This window comes from Heptranchias perlo, chromosome 25, assembly GCF_035084215.1.
Source record: "Heptranchias perlo isolate sHepPer1 chromosome 25, sHepPer1.hap1, whole genome shotgun sequence".
Lineage (NCBI taxonomy): Eukaryota > Metazoa > Chordata > Chondrichthyes > Hexanchiformes > Hexanchidae > Heptranchias > Heptranchias perlo.
Window position 1 is genome coordinate 30,712,064 of NC_090349.1, and position 24,505 is coordinate 30,736,568.

Consider the following 24,505-nt stretch of genomic DNA (forward strand, 5'->3'; position numbering starts at 1 on the left):
ACATCATTTATATGCAGGTATCCCATACCCCTACAGACGAGCCTGCACATTGCTCACAGTGATATTCAAGGTTCCATACCTGAAGGTTTGGAACTACAAAGAGCTTGGCAATTTTCGTTCTGTTGTCGATCAGATTGTTCCAGTCCAGCAGGTCTACAGTGCTGAAAACAAGGAGAAAGGGCACACATGGGTCAATAATATGCCCGTGTCGGTAATCTGACACGCAATCCCACAGAGAGCACACGCGTGTCAGTAATTCAACACAGGACATGTGCATTCGGTAATCAGAACCAGATGCCATTTTACCATTCTCAGCATTTCTTTATTTTCTACCTCCTCAATTTGTCAACTTTCTTTGTTCTCCTCGGCCAATCCTGCAGGTACTTACTGTTGCTAGGATACAGTTCCTTGGACACCAGCAGCCCTCAGTACTTCACCCAAGTGGCCATTCTTCATGTGCGAGTCTGGACAGCGAGTGTCTTCAGACTGTTCAGCTACACAGGAAATCAAATTCGCAACAGATCCTGTCCCCACTCTCAAGTTGCACAAGACTTACTTTACAGCAGGGGTCACCGAATAACGTTCAGGAGTAGGAAGCCTGGATGATTTTACCATTCCCTGGCCAAGGGACACTCGGGCTAATTGTAATCCTAGGACCGCCCTGGCTGAGAACAGCTAATTCAGCACAGACTTGGGACAGAACCTGGGACCTTCCTGGTTTGTATGGAGCAACTACTCATTGGATACATTCAGTGAGCCATCAAGGAGCTTTTTTTTGGGCACTATGCCCCAGAATTTGCTGGGGCGAGGCATCTCGTGGTGTGCCCCATTAGTTAGACTTTTCCCCTCACCCATCAGCTTGAAAAATTTTTGCCCTGTAAGTTGCTGGAAGTGAGAGCTGATAACGGTGCAACGAGGGCAAATGGGGCATGTGGGACCTTGGTGAACGACGGGACCAACAGTAGATATCCTTAACCAAAGAGACTTAAGGATTGAGAAAGAAACAGGCAGAGAAGGAAATCGGGTGAATTAGAGTCAAATCAGGGTCAGAACGAGAAATCAAGAGAGGGAAAGAAGGATTGGATTAAGACAGAGAGAAAAAAAGAGACAGAAAGGAAAAGTAAGAAAAAAATTGTACATTTTAAATATCAAAAATCTCCAACAACAATTTGCTACCTGTAGGAATGAGATTCCACAGTCTAAATTAGGAACATAGGAACAGGAGTAGATCATTTAGCCCCTCGAGCCTGTTCCGCTGAAAATTTTCAAGGTGTTCAGTCACTCTATCCTTAATTATAGACTCTAGTAATGTCCCAACTCTATCCTTAATTATAGACTCTAGTAATGTCCCAACAACAGATGAGATCATGGTTGATCTGTGACCTAACTCCATATACCCGCCTTAGCCCCATATCCCTTAATACCATTGGTTAACAAAAATCTATCAATCTCAGATTTAAAATTAACAATTGAGCTAGCATCAACTGCCATTTGCAGAAGAGAAGTCCAAACTTCTACTACCCTTTGCATGTAGAAGTGTTTCCTAACTTCACTCCTGAAAGTCCTTGCTCTAATTTTTAGGTTATGTCCCCTAGTCCTAGATTCCCTAACCAGTGGAAATAGTTTCTCTTTATCTACCCTAGTTCCCCTTAATATCTGGAAAACTTTGATCAAATCACCCCTTAATCAACTAAATTCCAGGGAATGCAACCTTAGTATGTGTAATCTCGCCTCGTAATTTAACCCTTGGAGTCCAGGTATCACTCTAGTAAATCTACACCACACTCCCTCCTAAGCCAATACATCCTTCTTAAGGTGTGGTACCCAGAACTGAACACATTACTCCAGGTGTGATCTAACCAGGGCTTTGTATAGCTGTAGCATAACTTCTAGACCTCTAGATATAAAGACCAGCGTTCCATCAGCCTTTTTGATTATTTTCTGTACCTGTCCTTGAAACTTTAATGATCTATGTACATGGACCCCTAAGTCTCTTTGGACCTCCAATGTTTCCAGTTTTTCACTATTTAGAAGGAACTCTGATCTATCCTTTTTAGGTCCAAAGTGGATGACCTCACACTTGGCTACACTGAAATCCATTTGCCACAGTTTTGCCCATTCACTTAGTCTATTAATATCTTTCTGTAATTTTATGCTTCCATCTACACTGTTTACAATGCTGCCTATCTTTGTATCATTGGCAAACTTGGATATGTGGCTCTCTATCCCATCATCTAAGTCGTTAATAAGTGCAGCGAATAGTTGAGGCCCCAGCACAGATCCCTGTGGGACACCACTAGTCAGATCCTGCCAGTTTGGAGTACCTGCCCATTATCCCTACTCGCTGTCTCATGCCGCTCAGCCAATTTCCTAACCAGGTCAATAATTTGCCCTCAATTCCATGTGCTTCAACTTTAGATATCAGTCTCTTACGAGGGACTTTATCAAATGCCTTCTGGGAGTCCATATAAACAACATCCATAGACATTCCCCTGTCCGCTACTTCAGTCACCTCGTCAAAAAAAATACAAACAGGTTTGTCAGGCATGACCTACCCTTCATAATTCCATGCAGGCTCTCTCGGATCAGCTGAAAATTTTCAAGGTGTTCAGTCACTCTATCCTTAATTATAGACTCTAGTAATGTCCCAACAACAGATGTTAGGCTAACTTCTCTTTCTGGTCTGGAGAGGTCGAGTGACATTGCAGGAACATAAATCTCGTAATTCAAAAGGTACTTAAGTTGTTAAGTGCCAGCCCTTACTTTCTGCAGCGAGTTTAATTGCCAATTAATGTGCAAATGTCGCACTTTCATGAAACTCACGGGGAGGTTGAGGGTGCGCTGCCATTTTCACGAGGCTAACGGCAGAGTGGCGCAAATCATCCAGCAACTTGTGGTGATTCGCAATTCACGGGGTATCTCTTCCTCGCCACAAGTTGCTGGCCGATTTGCACCTTAATAATGGCGAGCACCATTAAACGCGACGTTACTTTGGCAGCAAAATCTGGGCCATTGTAACATTGCTCATAACAGCCTCGCCTTTCCTCTGTGTATTAAGTGGCTGATCAATAAACTTTTTAAACAAATTTAGATTCTTTTAGTAATGCAAGGGTCACGTAACCGGTGGTGATCTCAGAGGTACAAGCAGCACAGCTGATGCGACTCAAACGCACGGTCTTCTGGAACACACGGTGTCCTCCAAGCAAAGAGCAATGGGAAAGGGATTCAGCAATGATCAACCAATTACACGTCAGGCTAGTAACCCTAGACAACGGGGAAGCTGGTCGAAGTAGGGGAGGGAGGGAGGGAGCACGTGCAGGAGCAGTGCAACTGACCACCTCGTTAACCAATCACAGAACAAGAGTTCAACCATACCTGTCAGAACACCTGGATTCTGATTGGCTGAGCATGCCTCTTTACATCAGAGGATTCCCTCACGTGACTGATTGATAAAACTCGCTCACGCACTCCACCTCCTCCAGCATTTGGAAACTCACACATCCCCAACCGGTCTTTGTGTGAATGCAAGGAATCGCCCTCATGTCTCTGTGTAATTAACGTTGACGTCAGCACTGCTGGGACACAGCCCATGAAACTTGCACAGAATGTTCTAGAAAAGCAGAGGCTCTCAGTAAACAGCACCCACACACGGCCACGGAGCGAGACGCACAGAAATTTGCCCGAACCAGGTGCTTACCCAGACAGTCCAATTTTCTCTCCGGTGAACCAGTGTGTGATCTCTTCCATGGTGGCTATGCCGAGCTTAGCCAAGCTCTCCTGTGTTAAGGAGCAACGAGAAAACGGTTTCGAATGTAATGCAGTGTAGAGGACGGAGACACTCCCTGCACCAGTCCAAGGCTTTCCTCTCCTTGACAAAAGACAAACACCCCGAAATTCCTTGAATCCCCGCTCCGCTGCCGGAACTGCGGCAGGTATGGGATTTATAGCCGCTAGTCGGCCCTTGGCATTGACCTTGTCCCAAATCCTGGTGACAGGGTTATTTGCATAAAGAGGGCTGGTATCTCGCCATTTATGTCTCTTCTTGGGTGTCCACCCTGTGAGGGAGGGGGTGACAGTTCTGGCAGGAGAGTTGATTTATTTATACCCTTAAAAATTTAAGCAACTTCTTTATCACCATTCAGAAACTGGCATTGGGTCCCGAATTCAACATGTGCCCATTAAGCACGCCTGCATCATGCGGCCTGGTTGCAGTTGGCTGCAAGAGACTGACGGGATTTTTGACAATGGATGTCCTGTGTCTGAATGATGTCACAACGGAAGGGGGTGGGTAGAGTGGAGAAAGGGGCAGAGACCCAGCAGAACTGGGTACAACCTCAAACTCCAGTCCCCACCGTGTACACCCCTCTAGCTCCCTCCCAGGCCCCAGAATTTTGGGCCCACAATGCATAACGAAGACAAACACAGGGTTGTAATTGTACCCTGCTGGCAGTATGATTGATAATACTCGTCATGATCCAAGCAAGTTGTCACTGCTGTACATTGCAGCTGATGGTAACTGGTCTGCCTCTTTCTCCATCCCACCCGCACCTCTGCCAGTCTCTCACTCACCTGCAGCCGCTCCAAATCCAGCTTCGTTTCCACTGCAGCCTGTCCAGCCTTTCCCTGCTCAGCCGCGAGCTGGCCAAAAAAACCACGCCATTTAACCAGCACCTCTGAGAACTGGAGCTAGAAAGATTAGAGAAAAAGCACAAGGATTGCAGAGGACTGACAGAACACAAAGCTCAATCACCAATTACCTCCCGTGATCACTCTGCAACTAACTCCACAGTCAAAGCAGCTCCCCACCTTCCCCGACGTGTGACCCCACAAAGCAGGACATGTCCGAGAACAAATAACCACTCGCTAACGCATCAGATGAAAGAGGATTCAGAAAAACATGGCGTTAACATGAAAACAGTTCAATGTCAATTCAGGCACATTATCCCGAGGTGGGTGGGACTCTGTCCACCTAGTCTTTGGAATGGGTTTCCCTTACAATCACAGAAAAAAAGTCAGGCTTGAAAATGAAATGTAGACAATACCTGTCGCTATCACAAGGAGATACACAAATACCCTCTCGCCTACAAAGAGCACAAACCCGCACTAAGATACATTTCACCGCCATTATTGTGGGTTACTCTGTTACAATTCAGAGGAATGTTCTTCCAGTTTGATCACTCTTCCACCCCCCATTCCCCAAACCACCCCCACAATTATTAGGCATCAGACCCCTCTTGTGTCCCAGCCTCCAATTGTTCGAAATAAAACAGGAATCCTACCAGGAACTGTGGTCTCCCCAGTGCCGTCATCTTGATGGCAGAAAATCCGTCCTCGGAGCTGCCACCTGCAAGAGACCGTAAGAGGTTAAGAATCATCAGAGAACTGAACCAGACACTCCTGCAGCCACATATGGGTCATCAAACTCCAGACTGAAAACCCAAACTGCATTGCGTATAGTGCCAGGGTCAGGAGTAACCCACCCAATGAACAGCAGTGTGTACAGTGTCAGGGCGAGGAGTAACCCACCCAATGAACAGCGGTGTGTATAGTGCCAGGGTCAGGAGTAACCCACCCAATGAACAGCAGTGTGTATAGTGTCAGGGTCAGGAGTAACCCACACAATGAACAGCAGTGTGTATAGTGTCAGGGGCAGGAGTAACCCACCCAATGAACAGTGGTGTGTATAGTATCAGGGGCAGGAGTAACCCACCCAATGAATAGCGGTGTGTATAGTGTCAGGGGCAGGAGTAACCCACCTAATGAATAGCAGTGTGTATAGTGTCAGGGCGAGGAGTAACCCACCTAATGAATAGCGGTGTGTATAGTGTCAGGGGCAGGAGTAACCCACCCAATGAATAGCGGTGTGTATAGTGTCAGGGGCAGGAGTAACCCACCCAATGAACAGCAGTGTGTACAGTGTCAGGGCGAGGAGTAACCCACCCAATGAACAGTGGTGTGTATAGTATCAGGGGCAGGAGTAACCCACCCAATGAACAGCGGTGTGTATAGTATCAGGGGCAGGAGTAACCCACCCAATGAACAGCGGTGTGTATAGTATCAGGGGCAGGAGTAACCCACCCAATGAACAGCAGTGTGTATAGTATCAGGGGCAGGAGTAACCCACCCAATGAACAGCAGTGTGTATAGTGTCAGGGCGAGGAGTAACCCACCCAATGAACAGCGGTGTGTATAGTGTCAGTGCGAGGAGTAACCCACCCAATGAACAGCAGTGTGTATAGTGCCAGGGCGAGGAGTAACCCACCCAATGAACAGTGGTGTGTATAGTATCAGGGGCAGGAGTAACCCACCCAATGAACAGTGTATAGTATCAGGGGCAGGAGTAACCCACCCAATGAACAGCAAAGTTGATGCCACCACTGAACAGTGAGAAAAATTCAGTGAGGTGCAGTACATTCACTGCCAGCAACCAGGGGCTGGTGTAACGGATTGAATCAAGTGCCAGTTCATGCAGTTCTGTGGAAAGATATGTAGATATAAAACCACCACAAAATATACCCATGCGGAGCCCCTCACCGTTCATTCTGCAAGTGTGCCCACAGAACCTAACAAATGGTTTCATACCAGATGCTGCGATACATTTCAAGAAGGTCTCCATGTATTGGTCACACTTGGACTCATCTGCGTAGAAGTATGTCCGAGCACTAATGACATTTTCTCTGCGATCCCCAAATTGCCGATGGGGCCGAAATTTCTTCTCTCTATGACTGTCTCCTGCAGAGATGAGAAACAGATCAATGGAAGACACTGGAAATAACACCTGACACAGTGCAAGCAACACAGGAAGTGACTGGCAAATGACAATCATACGCCACCACAACGAGCCAGCAATTAATTTTATATAAAATGTTTTCTTGTTTTCCTCATTTCTTCTTTCCCTTCCTCCTCTCCTCCCCTAGAGATGCCGACTCCTGCTGGGGTTGCAGGTTCCATAGGCATCGACCATACTTCACTCATGTATGAGCCTCAATGGTGACTGCTGGCAGACTATTCGAAAGTATGGGCATCACGGCCAGGCCCAACACCGCCTTCAGTCAGTGTTGCTACTCACCCACTTTCCAGCTGGAGTCACTTTGGAGTGATCAGGGGCTGGAACCCACTGATTATTTTCCCTTCTTATCCATGCACTGATTTCTTTTTCTCTCCTCACTATCCCAGGGGCACGGACACTGGGCTGAGACCAGCTAATCAGCACAGAATGGAATTCAGGGACCTCCCCGCGCTGCACAGTTAAACTAACCTTCAACTTCTTTTCATACAGGCACCAATGTTTAGACTAGGTGGGGCAGTGTTAAGTGAGTCAGAGGTTTTTTCTCTTTTGAAAGAACACGTTTGTTTCTCTGAACAGGCATCGGCCACACTCATGGCAGCACTCAGGTGTCTACAAGTTCTCCCACTGTCCCGAGGTGCTGACTGGGGTTACAGATTCACATCGCCAGCCATTTACCAGTGGCTCACCCCAAGCAGCCGATCTTTGTGTGTGAGCCTGAGTAGTGAGCGTCGGCAGATAATTCGACCACTGGCAACTTCAACGGTGCCCGATTCTGTACTCACTCAACTCTCAAACACGCACACTTTCCAGCAAGAGTCACCGGATGTAGGTTGAAAGCTGATTTGTTCCCCCTCCCTAAATTCAGGCCACCAGTGCCGATTTGTGGCCCTCTTTGTGTGTAATGCTCAGCAACACACTATCTAAAGCAGCTGAGGGGTCAGGGGAAAGCACTCCGCATTGGTTGGTGTCACAGTGGGGGTCGGGGGAAGAAAGAGCACGCAAGCTTTCAGGATCAGCAGGTATCAGGGCTTCTGAGGAATCAGATTATCCGTCAAATACTCCTGCAGTTATAAACATAAGAACATAAGAAATAGGAGCAGGAGTAGGCCAATCGGCCCTTCGAGCCTGCTCCGCCATTTAATAAGATCATGGCTGATCTGATCCTAACCTCAAATCTAAATTCATGTCCAATTTCCTGCCCGCTCCCCGTAACCCCTAATTCCCTTAAATAGCTGCCATTAAACAATGATGACTGCCAAATGATCTGGGGAAACAGCGACTGGAAGCTGTAGATGTCGGTGAGGGGCAGATAATAAGCCATTGGCTTGGAAAACATGACTCGGACTCGGGACTTTATCGTAAGTTTTCTCCGCGAGTCCCCAGGCCCAAACTTATCAAATCCATCGCCATCGTAAAGCACGAGCAAGGGTCAGGCTTACCTTTAACCTCTTTCTCTGCCAGAGACTCGCATGACCTAAAGAAGAAGAAAAAAAAAATCGGAAATTGAGAATGATACTTTAAAATAAGGACAAAATTGAACAGGGAACACCGCTCCTAGAAGGTGAGGAGAAGAAAGTAGGTAATACGGTCACTTGGAGGGGGTGGGGGTGAGGAGGGAAAGGTGAACATTTCACAGCCTCATGGGAAAGGATGGACATCGCAGAGCTGCCAGGGGCGGGAGAGTGCGGTCAAACCAGCAACTGCAATCGTGCTACATTAAACTATTCAAAGCTGTTTATTTTCATTCTTTCTTGGGATATGGACGTCACTAACAAGGCCGGCATTTATTGCCCATTCCTAGTTGCTCTCGAGAAGGTGGTGGTGGGCTGTCTGCTTGAACTGCTGAAGTCCATTCTGTGAAGATAATCCCACAATGCTGTAAGGTAGGGGAGTTCCAGGATTTTGATCCAGCGACAATGAAGGGACTTTCACCAAGATATTGGAATGCTGCACACAGTCACAGTAGAATGGAGAAGGGAAGAAGAGGGCTCAGTGGAGGCAGGGGAGCACAGCACTCAGTATAAAAAGTAAAACCAATCACAGAAACTACTTGTACAGAGTGGAAATGAATGGGCCACTGTCAATCAAGCCTGGCTTGGTTCTTAGACTCATTCCTTCGAGCTGGCACCTAGCACTGTATTAATTGCCACAATGCCATTATGTTTTTTCTTTTTTTAATTGTTTCAATTTTCTGCAACAAAAGACGAGATCAGAGAAGTGACAACATCACAATCAGCTGCCTGCTGTATTCAAACAAGCCTCTGTCAAAGCTGGAATGCTGGGTCTGAATTCCCAGTATTCCAATTATCCATGACCTTCTCACATAACTCACATCTCCTCAAGTCACAAGACAGCACGAGGATCTGGCTACTGATACAGGCAGGCGCAAAGACAAAGAAACCAATCACAGCATGGGTGGAACTGCCCAATAGACACATGCAGCAAGAAAAAGAGAAAGGAAAAGGCAGGAAGAGCATGACCGAGGATGTGGAACTGAAACGTGGCTGTTTCGGTTAACTGGCTTCCAGTAAGTGTACTGACTCCAAGCAGCTCACACATAAACCACTGTGCTTATCATTAACTGGAAGAGTACGACCACATACTTCCTCCTACAACCGACAGACTTTTAAAATCCAAGTTACCCAATTAATACTTCCTAATTTATATGATCTTTTTTCTTATTCTTTTTAATCTCACTGGTGTTACGTTTGTTGGGTTTTTAAACGGCAGAGATTTTTCCTCTGGTTCAGTGTCCCAGACCACTCCCATAGGCAATCACTAACTCCCTATGACCCGGGTATGTCGTTACCTCTGAATATCTGGGTGAATGTAGCAAGCCCAGGGATCAAACAGAAAGCCCTTGTTACTATATTTCAGCCGCTGGTTACATCACGTGAACGTCCTCGACTTGAACAATCCGTGCCAAGAAATATTTTTCAAAATTAGACCCGGACAAAGAAAAGTTAATAATGTATCCTTGAAACTCAAAAAGACTTGCCAATTCAATATATATATATATACACACACAAATAAAATTCACAAGATGCTTGAATTGAATGGTTTGGTCCCTCCCTCAGATACATGTCCAAACACAGCGTCTGAGCTGCTGTATCAAAACAAGCTGGGTTATTTGATGTGAATGAATCTGGTTTTTGAACCTCATATGTATTGTGACAGAAAGAAACCAGTTCCATGACAAATTATGGACAAAAATTTTCCTCACAATGATGCCCTGCACTAAGGGCTTTGCCCTTCACCCAGGCTTCTCTATAAAAACCTAGTTGCTTGCTTCGTGGACAACTGCATAGGACAAATCCCACTGAGTTTCTGCACTGATTCACGCAACAATCTCTGCACATGGGTGTCGATTACATTAAAAGGGTTCCTGAGAACAGGAAAGCTATTTTAACGAGAGTCTTTAATTAGCCAAATATAAATTAAGAAATCCCAAATGGTTTAGCACCAGAGTAGGTAAATGACTGCTTCACGACCCAGTGCATCAAGGAAGCCACAAGAGGCAGTACTCATCTTGACCTGGTATTAGTAAATGACCCCAGGAAATTAAAGTTGTCGCACCTCTGGGGTACACGGACCATGGAATGATCAAGTTTAACATGGTAAGCCAGGTATCGAACTTTAAAAGGGGCTAATTTCAAAGAAATAAGGAGTATAATTAAAGCAAATGGATTGGACAAGGACGTTCACTAGCACGTCAGTAGAAGGTAACTGGAACACCTTCAAAAGAATAATCCTGAGAATGCAGGATAAATGTATACCTAAAATAGTCACGCTCAGGCCAAACATATTTGGCCCTAAATGGATTAACAAACAAATTAGGAGTGACATAAAGAGAAAAAAAGTCAACCTCTACAAATCCTGCAGAAAGGGTGGAGGTTCACTCGGGTGAATATAGGAATACGCAGAAACGCATTAAAAAATGATCGGAGAGACCTAGAAAAATGTACTGCAATAGTAAGCAGGTTATCAGAGAAGAGGTGCAAACAGGCTCAAAACTTAAGGACAACTTAAGTATCGAATAGTTAATATTCTGGATGATTACTTCCTCCAAATATTTACCAGGGAAAACCTGAGCAACATGCCCTTCCCAAACAGAGTTAACCAAGGCAGAATGAATGACTTCAATAGAAATAAGACGGATGCCTTAGATATGCTTAAAGGGCTCAAAGACAAACAAATCCCCAGGGATAGATGGTATTTGTCACAAAGTGCTGACAAAGGCAGGAGAGGGGCAGGGGGGAAGGCACTCAAGATTTTCCATTAAACACACTGAAACAGGGGTTTCAATGTGTTTAATTCAAAGTATGGATTCATATTTCCTGGAATCAGCATGACCGTGCAAACACCACAGCAAACACTTGAAAACAAAATCTATGGTGGATGAAAGGTAAATATTGAAACCTGTGAAGCAAGTGACAGCTAAGTGTGTTTACTCACCCATTAACAAGCTACAATAAAGATCAGAAGCTTTAATAGAGCCATCACATTATCTCTCAGCCCCATTACCTCACCTGAAACTTTGCCAACCAAGTCTCCCAACAACCACCAGCTGCACAAACACTCTGGGCAGCCAATCCGCCCCTAAATCCTCCAATCATCAGCAGCCTGAAGTTAAAAAGGCCTCCGCGTGCACCAGACTGCAAGCACTCAAGGATCTAAGAATAAAAACTCTTACACAGCCAGTTATCTGGAACATAGCTCATTATACTCAGCATCTAAACTGGTCAATTAACTGGAGCAGCAGTTCCCAATCTGTGCGATGTGTCACAATATGCATTAGGCCCATTACACAGTCACCATCAGGCCCTTGGTGTTAAGCCTATGCTGGAAGGAGGTTGCTTGGACTGAAATGGGATGTTATAAGCAGTCAATCAAGAGCTCAAAATCAGAGGGAGCTTGAGTGCAAAACAAGCAGCTGCTCCTGGTCTGCTTAGGAAGTCTACCTCCTACTGCAACCAGGACATAAGAGTGTTGGAGTATATAGAGGCAATCCCCATAGAAATGCTGCATGGCCGGTTCACACAGGTGATCCCTTACACTGCTGAGTGTGTGCACACGCAGGGATGTGTATATGTGCATGGGCGTGTGTGTGTGTAAGAGTGTGAGGTGCAGGGGAGCACTGAGCTGAGACTAGACACTCCCTTCAGGGAAGGTGGGAGAAATCAGAGACCATATAAAAATAGGAGTGTCAGACTCCAAGCGCTGTGGCCTACAAGATCAGATTCAACATATTTCATATCTGTATTCACAGTAGAAGACACAAAAACTATACTGGAAATAATGAGGAACCAAGGGTCTAATGAGACAGAGGAACTTAAAATAATTAAGATTAGTAAAGAAAAAGTTTTAGAAAAATTAATTGGACTAAAAGCTGACAAATCCCCTGGACCTGATGGCCTACATCCTTGGGTTATAAAAAAGGTGTCTGGAGAGATAGTAGATACATTAGTTTTGATCTTCCAGAATTCCATGGATTCTAGAACAGTCCCCATGGGTTGGAAGGTAGCAAATGTAACCCCACTATTCAAGAAAGGAGGGAGAGAGGTATCAGGGAACGATAGGCCAGTTAGCTTGACATCAGTAGTAGGGAAAATGCTAGAATCTATTATTAGGGACGTAGTAACAGGGCACTTTGAGTCAACATGCTTTTATGAAAGGGAAATTGTGTTTAACAAATCTATTAATTAGAGTATTTTGAGGGTGTAAATAGCAGGGTAGATAAGGGGGAACCAGTGGATGTGGTACATTTGTATTTTCAAAAGGCATTCGATAAGGTGCCACATAAAAGGTTGTTACACAAGATTAGGGCTCATGGGATTGGGGGTAATATATTAGCATAGATTGAGGATTGGTTAATGGACAGAAAACAGAGAGTAGGAATAAATGGGTCATTTTCAGGTTGGCAGGCTGTAACTAGTGGGGTGCCGCAGGGATCAGTGCTTGGGCCTCAGCTATTTACAATCTATATTAATGACTTAGATGAAGGGACCGAGTGTAATGTATCCAAGTTTGCTGACGATACAAAGCTAGGTGGGAAAGTGAGCTGTGAGGAGGACGCAAAGATTCTGCAAAAGGATATAGACAGGTTAAGCGAGTGGACAAGAAGGTGGTGGATGGAGTATAATGTGGGGAAATGTGAGGTTATTCACTTTGGTAGGAAGAATAGAAAAACAGAATATTTTTCAAATGTTGAGAAACTATTAAATGTTGGTGTTCAGAGGGATTTGGGTGTCCTTGTACATGAAACACAGAAAGTTAACATGCAGGTACAGCAAACAATTAGGAAGGCAAATGGTATGTTGGCCTTTATTGCAAGGGGGTTGGAGTACAAGAGTAAGGAAGTCTTGCTGCAACTGTACAGGGCTTTGGTGAAATCACACCTGGAGTACTGTGTGCAGTTTTGGTCTCCTCGCCTAAGGAAGGATATACTTGCCTTGGAGGCGGTGCAACGAAGGTTCACTAGATTGATTCCTGGGATGAGAGGGTTGTCCTTTGAGGAAAGATTGAGTAGAATGGGCCTATTCTCTCGAGTTTAGAGGAATGTGAGGTGATCTCATCGAAACATGCAAGATTCTAAGAGGGCTTGACAGGGTAGATGCTGAGAGGCTGTTTCCCCTGGCTGGAGAGTCTAGAACTAGGGGTTATAGTCTCAGGATAAGGGGTCAGCCATTTAGGAACGAGATGAGAAAGAATTTCTTCACTCAGAGGGTTGTGAATATTTGGAATTCTTTACCCCAGAGGGCTGTGGATGCTTAGTCATTAAGTATATTCAAGACTGAGATCGATAGATTTTTGGACTCTAAGGGAATCAAAGGAATCAAGGGATATGGGGATCGGGAATTGAGATAGAAGATCAGCCATGATCCTGTGGAATGATGGAGCAGGCTCGAGGGGCCTTATGGCCTACTCCTGCTTCTATTTCTTATGTTCTTACATTTTTAATAATATATCATTTTTTTAAAAATTCTCCATCTGCAGCTAACTCTAAGGAAAATTGAACTCACAGATTTGTTTTAGTTTTCTTGCAGAAAGAGAAAGCAAGAGACCATTTTCCAAAACTAATTTATTGATGACCACAAGTGTTGTACGTCACACATGTGCTTCTATATAGAACAGCTTAAAAAAGAAAAGGAAAATTCCCAGTTGGAGCCGAGCCAAGGATTATACAACATTCAGATATCTGTCATTACTGGAATACTCTCTCTTCACATCACCAGCCCCACCTCCCCCTTGTCCCCACTCACCTCTGACCAGCTAACCAATGGAAACTGGCCACTCCCAGCACACTTGCAATTTTGTTTCTTAAGGTTGGAGAACGGAGTTAGCAGATTTGCATATCCAAATTAAGAATAATTTTAATAAAATCATCCTCACACACAGCTCATAATTGTATGCACAACAGCCCATGCACAATGGCGAGCAACTGGAAAATACTGCAGTACAAAGGGATCTGGGGGTCCTAGTGCAAGAAAATCAAAAAGTTAGTTTGCAGGTGCAGCAGGTGATCAAGAAGGCCAACGGAATGTTGGCTTTTATTGCTAGGGGGATAGAATATAAAAACAGGGAGGTATTGCTGCAGTTATATAAGGTATTGGTGAGACCGCACCTGGAATACTGCATACAGTTTTGGTCTCCATACTTAAGAAAAGACATACTTGCTCTTGAGGCAGTACAAAGAAGGTTCACTCGGTTAATCCTGGGGATGAGGGGGTGGACATATGAGGAGAGGTTGAGTAGATTGGGACTCTACTCATTGGACTTCAGAAGAATGAGAGGCGATCTTATTGAAACATAAAAGATTGTGAAGGGGCTTGATCGGGTGGATGCGGTAAGGATGTTCCCAAGGATGGGTGAAACTAGAACTAGGGGGCATATTCTTAGAATAAGGGGCTGCTCTTTCAAAACTGAGATGAGGGTAATAGGTCTGTGGAATTTGCTGCCCCAGGAAGCTGTGGAAGCTACATCATTAAATAAATTTAAAACAGAAATAGACAGTTTCCTAGAAGTAAAGGGAATTAGGGGTTACGGGGAGCAGGCAGGAAATTGGACATGAATTTAGATTTGAGGTTAGGATCAGATCAGCCATGATCTTATTGAATGGCGGAGCAGGCTCGAGGGGCCGATTGGCCTACTCCTGCTCCTATTTCTTATGTTCTTATGTTCTTATCTTTACTGTTGCAAACTCTTCTCAATTTACTTAAAATTAAAAATAAAACGAGGAAAACTTGCAATAAGTGAAAACTTTTACAGTAATGGAGACCCCAGGGTGCCAGCCTAAAATTATAAATCACATTATTACTGAGTCGCACAGACTAGGAGGTCCCATCTTCAGTCCCTGGATTGTGCTGAATCAGCTGATTTCAACTGAGGCAGTAATTGAATTGACCCAATTGTTGTCACTGCCCCTCGGCTAGGGGATAGGATAACAAAGTCAGTGACTTCCTGCTGGAAAGAGTGTATGTGTGTGTATGTATATATATATATATATATATATATATATAAATAAATAAATATATAAATATATAAATAAATATATATATATATCAGGAGAGGGCAGGTTCCGACTTGGACGTTTCGTTGGGCAGCTGGCCGGCAAAATTCAAATGAGGCCTGGCGGTTAAAATGGAACAGTCCTCCCGCTGCACCTGCCAGGCAGGCGGCCCACTCATCCCGCTGGCTTTCCGCCCTGGAGTTCCTATTCCCCGCTATGTCCAGATGCAAGGTCCATTTCTAAACGATTAAAAGAAAAGACTTGCATTTTATATAGCGCCTTTCACGACCTTAGGCTGTCCCAAAGTGCTTCACGGCCAATGTTGTAAAGGACGCTGTAAATTGATCCCATCAGAATTGGGAATTGTTTATATTTCTCATTATTACATGAATTTCATTATAGTGAAACAGACTGAAATGTGGTTTGGTCGACAAGGTTGTGTTGAAACTGGCTGACTGCTTTGTAGAGAAGTGGTTGTGAAATGTCCTAAAGCTAGAGAGAGTCTTATTCTATTGTATTTTTATTTGGTAATATCTTTAAAATTCAGCTGCTTTCCTTCTTAAAGTAAATTAAATGTATAAAATAAGAGTCTGTAGCTCTTGCTGAATGCTGAAGGACGTTCAGACCAGATAATTTTGTGGGCGTTCAGATTATGTACTCAGTGTGAAACTCTCACCTAGAGGGATACAACTCAAGACAATATTCTGTTATCAAGGGGTATGAGACATCTCGACTGCATTTCAATTGTACATTAGTAATCCCAGTTGTCTTATAGTCTATTCTCAATGGTGTTTTATACTTAATCGGATTTTGTAAATAAATGAATTGCTTCAGCCTGTCAAATCTCTGGCCTCCATCCAGTATTTGTCATCTGCTCAAAATGAGTGCGCAAGTGAAATAGAGGCTACATTTAATCAGGATGCAGTGTTGCAATTGGGATAAATGTTAATCTTTGACAGCAAGCTCCATTTGCAGACGGTTATCAGGCACTGAACGAATGAGGCAAAGATACAGAGGAACCTGAAACTAACGTGATAATGTGTTTTTTTAAATTGAAAAATCAAGTTTAAGGGGTCAAGACCCATAGAGCAAAATACCATCCAGGCTGAACAGTAAAAAAGGAGGTAAATCAGGAAGAAAAACACCAAGCCTGTATTTTAAAAGTCTGATGATTGCAAGAGGGAGAGTCATTTTCAAGGATGGCATGGAGGAGTAAAAACATAATAGGATGCGACTCAGGAGAACCAAAAGAGGAAAGTTCAAAGAAGCAGTGATAAAATGAAAATGTGAGAGAGAGAGAGAGAGAGAGAGAGAGCGCGCGAGGGAGAGGAGAGAGATAATGAATAGAATGGTTACAGCACAGAAGGAGGCCATTTGGCCCATCGAGCCTATGCCAGCTCTTTGTAAGACCAATGGATAGATAGAAGGCTAGAGATGTGTGAGGGATCACCTACCAAACAAAGCTTTCTTATAACTTTTACAGAGCACAAAAGAGATGTCACAACAATCTCCCTGTGGAATCGATATTCAGGTCTTGGGCTGAATTTAAAATTGCAGTCGGTCAGATCGGGGCGAGAAAACAGTGGGTAAATTCCTAGCTCCATTTTAACTGCCTACCGTTCCTCACTGGAAGTGTGCCACCCGCCATATCGGTTAGAGCTCCTCCATAAGCTTTCAGGGTGCGCACCTGAATCGGCCCTTTGCATAAGCAAATCAGGGATGCAACACCTGTTTGAGGCTCCTTTGCAAAATTCGATTGCGCACGATCGCAGCCACTGCTTAAAACTTACCTTATTGCGGAGCTTGGAGTACTCCTCCTGGCTCCACATTAAATCCGCGGGCTGCTGTCAGCCACCACTCGCCTTCCCTACCGATTGTCTCCTCCCACACTCAGACTCAACTAGGAACCTTGGCCGGTGTCCGAGCTTGTTGCCCCCCAGGACCGGCGAACTGCCTCTCGGGCCCGTAGCTCACCGGTAATAAGTAAATGAAGCCAGTGGACCAATTTGCCGTGGTCCTGCCGCTGGCCTCATAAGGCATTTGCTGCACCGGGTTCGCGCCCCAATTCCTACGCCATTATTTCTCCAATGTCCTCCTCCAACACCTCTCGTCCTTTATCCAGTTCAGTGATATTGCCCTCACTTGGTTCCACTCTTACCAATCCAATCATAGCCAGAACATCTCCAGCAATAGAGTCTCTTCCCGCCTCCATGTTGTTACCTCCAGACCCCCCCCACCCAAGGATCTATCCTTAGCCCTCTCCTCTACCTATTGCTCCTTAGCGACATCATCCACAGACATGGGGTCAGCTTCTACATGTACACTGACGACATCTAGTTCAACCTCTCTTTACTCCTCCACTGGCTCCGTACTGTCAGACTGTTTGTCCGACATCCAGTCTTGGGGAAACACTGAGAAGATTGAAGCCATAACCTTTTGACAAACTCTGCTCTCGTCATCAATTCCATCTGCCTCCCCAGCCACTGTCTCAGGCTGAACCAGACTGCTTGCAACATTGGTGCCCTATTCAACCCAGAGGTCAGCTTCCGACCCCATATTCTCTCCAACATTATTTCCACCTCCTGTAACACCACCCTCCTCCACTCCTACCTCAGCCCACCTGCTGCTGAAATCCTTATCCGTGCCTTTGACACCTCCAGACCTGACTATTCCAATGCTCTCCTGGCTGTTTCCCATCCTCTATAAACTGCAGCTTATCCAAAACTCTGATGCCTGCACCAAGCCCCTCTCACCCATTATCCCTTTCCTCACTGACCTTTATTAGCTCCCAGCCCCCCAACATGCCCACTTTAAAATTTTCATCCTTGTGTTTAAACCCTTTCACAGCATCGCCCCTTCCTATCTCTGTAACCTCTTCCAACCCTACAACTCTCCGCCCAAACTCTTCAGTCCTTTGATTCTTGCTTCATGTGCATTTCCTCCTCCCTTTGCCCCACCATTGGCGGCTGTGCCTTCAGCCACATGCTCTGGAATTATCCCCTGAACCCCTATATGCCTTTCCACCTCCCTCTCCTGCTTTAAGGCCATCTTTTGATCAAGCTTGTTTTCACTCCTCTTAATATGTCCTTCTTTGGCTCTACTTCCTTTTTTTTCGATTACATCTCTATGAAGCGCCACTTTTCTACATTAAAGGTGTTGAATAATTGCGAGTTGTTGCTGCTGCAACAGACTCGACCCTGTCCTGTACTAAGTCCTGCTCGCCCATCACCCCCACCCCACCTCCCATGCTCACTGATCTACACTGGCTGCCTGTCCCCCAACAAACTGAATTTAAAATAATCAGCTTCATATTCAAATCCTCCACCTATCTCTGCAACCTCCTCCAGCATTTTGACCCTTCCAGCACCCACCAGACCTCAGAGCATGGCCTTCTGTGCATCTCCTTCACCACTGGTGTAGAGCATTCAGCCACCTCAGCCCCACCCTCTGGAACTCCTCTGCTTCGCTAGCTTTGAAAAACTCCTTAAAACCCACCTTTCCATCCAAGCTTTTGACCACCTCTTCTAACTCTTCCATCAGCATCTGTTCCTTTTTATTCTGCAAAGCACCTTGAAACACTTTATTACATTAAAGGCACTACGTGAACACAAATTGTTATTGGTATTCTTGGAGTTCAGACAGCAAAGGAGCTGACAGGCCAAGAGAGGATAAAACTTGACATCAATGATAACGGAGCAAAACTCTTTACCTAGACCAGTAAAATCAGAGTTAGAAGAGAAAGATGTGTCAAAAGGTCAGTTTCTCGACTCACTATTTTCCTCCAACTTTATCCTTCCAGCAATAGTTAAAACCAATAGAAGCAGGGGTAATGAAGCAAGAGACAGTTATGATAATGGACCAAAGGGAGCTGCTGCTTTTCTATAAAGCATCTTTTCAAAATGCTCCATTTCAATAAAGCTGTGCTTAGCAGTTCCAATAGTGAATTTACAGAAGTTACAAGCAGGAATAAAATTGCTTCAAGATGCTTCAGACTGCTCAAGACACCAGATACTATAGGCAGAATTTTTATGAGGCAGCAAAGAACAGGCACGACTAAACCAAGATGTAGAAGATCATCAGATCTGGCCCAAGAAGAGGAATGAGATATGACACCTTTCATGCTAACCAGAACATCAAGAATTACTCCACTGGCACACCGAACGCAGTTGAATCAAGGGAAAATGAGCAAAGAATTCCCATAAGACCAACCCAGCTGGTTGACTTACAATGGCAATCAAGATGGGACTGGATTGGAACTCACCCTTGAGCGTAGTATCCTGACAGACTGTAACTGTTAAGAATGTAAAAAAGAAAGCAATATTATACAATATCACAGATAAAGGTTGAGGTTCCGTAAAGAGGTATTGTGGAGGACACGGTGTATAATTTCTATATTGGCTGCTGAGTGTGCACTGGGAACATTGGAAGTTGCAGTAAAGCTAAAACATGGAGTTAGAAAATGAAATGGCTTCTACTTTTCTAGGCACAGCTGTGTCTTAGTGCCACCTCAAAACATTTCCTCCCCTTGCGCCCGCCCTCCCCTGTTGCTATGATGATTGACTACGGAAAGTTAGCTGTAGAGGAAGGGCATCATTTTACTCTGGCAAGGGTTGATCGAGGAAGTGAAGTCTTCCGTTTCCTAGCAAAGCCTTTTGAGAAATGATCCAGGATGTCATGATGTGGTTAGATTTTGACTTTTTGGATCTCCAGACGCAGGCCTGTCGACCACCACCCACCACCCCCCACCCCCATGCCAATACCCGCAGCATACCTAGCCGCAACTCATGCTGCGCTCAGTATGAAATTCAAACATTTACCCAGTTTAAGCTATCAACTACACCAAGGGTGGAATCTGCTCGCGCAACTCTAATTACCATGTTGTGCATGGTTGAACTGGAAAGTATGAAATAACCTGCTTTTCCTGTATCTTAAGCTGTTTCTATTTACATCCAACCACCTCTGTAATGTTGTCCAAGCTTGGGGCTATCCAAACCATGGTCTTCAAGCCCTGGCAATCTATAGCCTTCAAGCCTAGGGAACTCTGTCTTTTTCCTATTTACTAATTTGTCCTGTTTGAAATTTGCAGACAGGGAGGTTTGGAAAAGGCTAATTTTAGAACTGTTGCCTCATTGGTGGATAAATCCCAAATTAGAACATCAGAATGCATTGTATCAGCAATTTGAGATATATGCAGATTAATGGGAATATGTGGATTTAAACATAATGGCCTTGACATTAACCCCCCCCCCCCCCCACCGACGATGGGCAGGAGAGGGTCGGGGGGTGGTTAAAGAGTTAAATGTGGGGAAAGCATCCCAAACCTGTGCACGTGCCCATTGGCTTTCTTGCAGTGCAATTGGGAGCCCGATTTAAAATTCATTGCTGCTGCGTGGGTATTCCAGGGGTCAGGAAAGCCGGCAGTGAAAGGGAGGCGGGAACTGCCGGCTCCACAAGGTAAGTGCCTCTTTCAGCTTTCCTTGAGGAGCAGGAGCAGGAGCAGGAGCAGGAGCGCCCCCCGCCCCACCCTCCCGGCCCCTCGAGGAAGCCTTCAGCCTCTGTCTGCTGATCGCGGCCTCTCTTGCTCTCCTCTTGCCATGGTGGCCTCTCTCTGCCTCCAACCCCGATAGCCTCGCTCTCAACCCTGCCGTGATTGGTGACCATCCCTCCCACCCGATTGCTGGGGACTGTCCCTGTGGGTCATAAGAACATAAGAAACATAAGAAATTGGAGCAGGAGTAGGCCAATCGGCCCCTCGAGCCTGCTCCGCCATTCAATAAGATCATGGCTGATCTGATCCCAACCACAAATCTAAAGAACACAAGAAGTCGGAGCAGGACCCGGCCACATAGCCCCTGGGCCCTCTCCGCCACCCACAGGGCATTGACCGATCCGAACTCAGCTTCATGTCCAATTTCCTGCCCGCTCCCCATAACCCCTAATTCCCTTTACTTCTAGGAAACTGTCTATTTCTGTTTTAAATTTATCTAATGATGTAGCTTCCACAGCTTCCTGGGGCAGCAAATTCCACAGGCCGACCACCCTCTGAGTGAAGAAGTTTCTCCTCATCTCAGTTTTGAAAGAGCAGCCCCTTATTCTAAGATTATGCCCCCTAGTTCTAGTTTCACCCATCTTTGGGAACATCCTTACTGCATCCACCCGATCAAGACCCTTCACAATCTTATATGTTTCAATAAGATCGCCTCTCATTCTTCTGAACTCCAATGAGTAGAGTCCCAATCTACTCAACCTCTCCTCATATGTCCGCCCCCTCATCCCCGGGATTAACCGAGTGAACCTTCTTTGTACTGCCTCGAGAGCAAGTATGTCTTTTCTTAAGTATGGAGACCAAAACTGTATGCAGTATTCCAGGTGCGGTCTCACCAATACCTTATATAACTGCAGCAATACCTCCTTGTTTTTATATTCTATCCCCCTAGCAATAAAAGCCAACATTCCGTTGGCTTTCTTGATCACCTGCTGCACCTGCATACCAACTTTTTGATTTTCTTGCACTAGGACCCCCAGATCCCTTTGTACTGCAGTACTTTCCAGTCTCTCGCCATTAAGAAAATAACTTGCTCTCTGATTTTTCCTGCCAAAGTGCATAACCTCACATTTTCCAATATTATATTGCATCTGCCAAATCTCCGCCCACTCACCCAGCCTGTCTATATCCCCTTGCAGGTTTTTTATGTCCTCCTCACTCTCTACTTTCCCTCCCATCTTTGTATCATCTGCAAATTTTGATATGTTGCACTCGGTCCCCTCCTCCAAATCGTTAATATAGATTGTAAAGAGTTGGGGACCCAGCACCGACCCCTGTGGAACACCACTGGTTACTGGTTGCCAGTCCGAAAATGAACCATTTATCCCAACTCTCTGCTTCCTGTTTGATAACCAATCCTCCACCCATGCCAGAATATTACCCCCAATCCCGTGATTTTTTTATCTTAAGTAATAATCTTTTATGTGGCACCTTGTCGAATGCCTTCTGGAAGTCTAAATACACTACGTCCACTGGTTCCCCTTTATCCACCCTATACGTTATATCCTCGAAGAACTCAAGCAAATTTGTCAGACATGACTTCCCCTTCATAAAGCCATGCTGACTTTGTCCTATTAAATTATGCTTATCTAAATGTTCCGTTACTGTCTCCTTAATAATAGACTCCAAAATTTTACCCACCACAGATGTTAAGCTAACTGGCCTATAATTTCCAGCCTTCTGCCTACTACCCTTTTTAAATAACGGTGTTACATTAGCAGTTTTCCAATCTGCCGGGACCTCTCCTGAGTCCAGGGAATTTTGGAAAACTATCACCAAAGCATCCACAATCCCCACTGCCACTTCCCTCAAGACCCTAGGATGGAAGCCATCAGGTCCAGGGGATTTATCCGCCTTGAGTCCCATTATTTTACTGAGTACCATCTCTTGAGTGATTTTAATCGTATTTAGCTCCTCCCCCCCGAGAGTCCCCTGTTTGTCCAGTGTTGGGATATTCTTAGTGTCCTCTACTGTAAAGACTGAAACAAAATATTTGTTCAGCATTTTTGCCATCTCCATGTTTCCCACCATTAATTTCCCGGTCTCATCCTCTAAGGGACCTATGTTTGCCTTAGCCACCCTTTTTCTTTTTATATAACTATAGAAACTCTTGCTATCTGTTTTTACATTTTTTGCTAATTTCTTTTCATAATCTAACTTCCCTTTCTTAATCAATCCTTTAGTTACTTTTTGCTGTCTTTTGAAGAATTCCCAATCTTCTATCCTCCCACTAAGTTTGGCTACCTTATATGTCCTTGTTTTTAGTCGGATACTATCCTTGATTTCTTTACTTAGCCACGGGTGGCTGTCATTTCTTTTACACCCTTTTTTCCTCAGTGGAATATATTTATTTTGAAAGTTGTAAAATAACTCCCTAAATGAACACCACTGCTCATGTACCGTCTTACCCTTTAATCTATTTTCCCAGTCCACTTTAATCAATTCCGCTCTCATACCATCATAGTCTCCTTTATTCAAGCTCAGTACGCTTGTTTGAGAATCAACCTTCTCACCCTCTAATTGGATATGGAATTCAACCATGTTGTGGTCGCTCGTTCCAAGGGGATCCTTAACTAGGACATTATTAATTAATCCTGACTCATTACACAGGACCAGGTCCAAGGTTGCCTGCCCCCTTGTAGGATCAGTTACATACTGCTCAAGAAATCCATCCCTGATGCACTCAATGAACTCGTCCTCAAGGCTGCTCTGCCCAATTTGATTTGTCCAGTTAATATGATAATTAAAATCCCCCATAATTATGGCTGTTCCCTTATTACATGCCCCGACTATCTCCTGATTAATACTTCTTCCAGCAGAGTTGCAACTATTAGGAGGCCTATATACTACGCCCACTAATGTTTTTTTTCCCTTATTATTCCTTATCTCCACCCAAACTGTTTCATTATCTTGATGCTTTGTCCCAATATCATTTCTCTGTATTACAGTGATTCCTTCCTTTATTAACATAGCCACCCCACCTCCCCTTCCTTCCTGCCTGTCCTTCCTGATTGTTAAATACCCTGGCATATTTAATTCCCAGTCGTTGTCACCCTGCAGCCATGTTTCTGTAATGGCCACAAGATCATACCCATACGTAGTTATTTGTGCCGTTAACTCGTCCATTTTATTACGAATGCTACGTGCATTCAGATAAAGAACTTTCAAATCTGTTTTGTGACGCTTAGTTCCTGCTTTTTCCTTTTTTAACACTTTACCTATTACTCCATACCTTCTGTCCCTTCCTGTTACGCTTTCCTCTCTCTCCCTGCTCAGGTTCCCAACCCCCTGCCACTTTAGTTTAAACCCTCCCCAACAGCACTAGCAAACACTCCTCCTAGGACAGCGGTCCCGGCCCTGCCCAGGTGCAGACCGTCCGGTTTGTACTGGTCCCACCTCCCCCAGAACCGTTTCCAGTGTCCCAGGAATTTGAATCCCTCCCCCTTGCACCATTCCTCTAGCCACGTATTCATTTGAAATATCCTCCTATTTCTACTCTGACTAGCACGTGGCACTGGCAGCAATCCTGAGATTACTACCTTTGAGGTCCTATTTTTTAATTTACCTCCTAACTCCCTATATTCTGCTTTTAGGACCTCATCCCCTTTTTTACCTATATCGTTGGTGCCTATGTGCACCACGACAGCTGGCTGTTCGCCCT

At 44.8% G+C, this 24,505-nt stretch overlaps 1 protein-coding gene across 2 annotated transcripts in view; it reads right to left on the reverse strand.

The window, feature by feature from the left end:
* The window catches only part of LOC137342175 (proline dehydrogenase 1, mitochondrial-like), a 41,650-nt gene that overhangs the window by 13,095 nt on the left and 4,050 nt on the right, over positions 1-24,505 (reverse strand). For both annotated transcript variants that reach the window (XM_068005917.1, XM_068005918.1), the window contains exons 3-8: positions 8,230-8,264; positions 6,583-6,732; positions 5,280-5,344; positions 4,570-4,686; positions 3,698-3,777; positions 80-161 (exon numbers count right to left, since the gene is read on the reverse strand). In XM_068005917.1, coding sequence (XP_067862018.1) covers positions 80-161; positions 3,698-3,777; positions 4,570-4,686; positions 5,280-5,344; positions 6,583-6,732; positions 8,230-8,264 — 529 coding nt within the window. The remainder of the gene's footprint in view (positions 1-79; positions 162-3,697; positions 3,778-4,569; positions 4,687-5,279; positions 5,345-6,582; positions 6,733-8,229; positions 8,265-24,505) is intronic.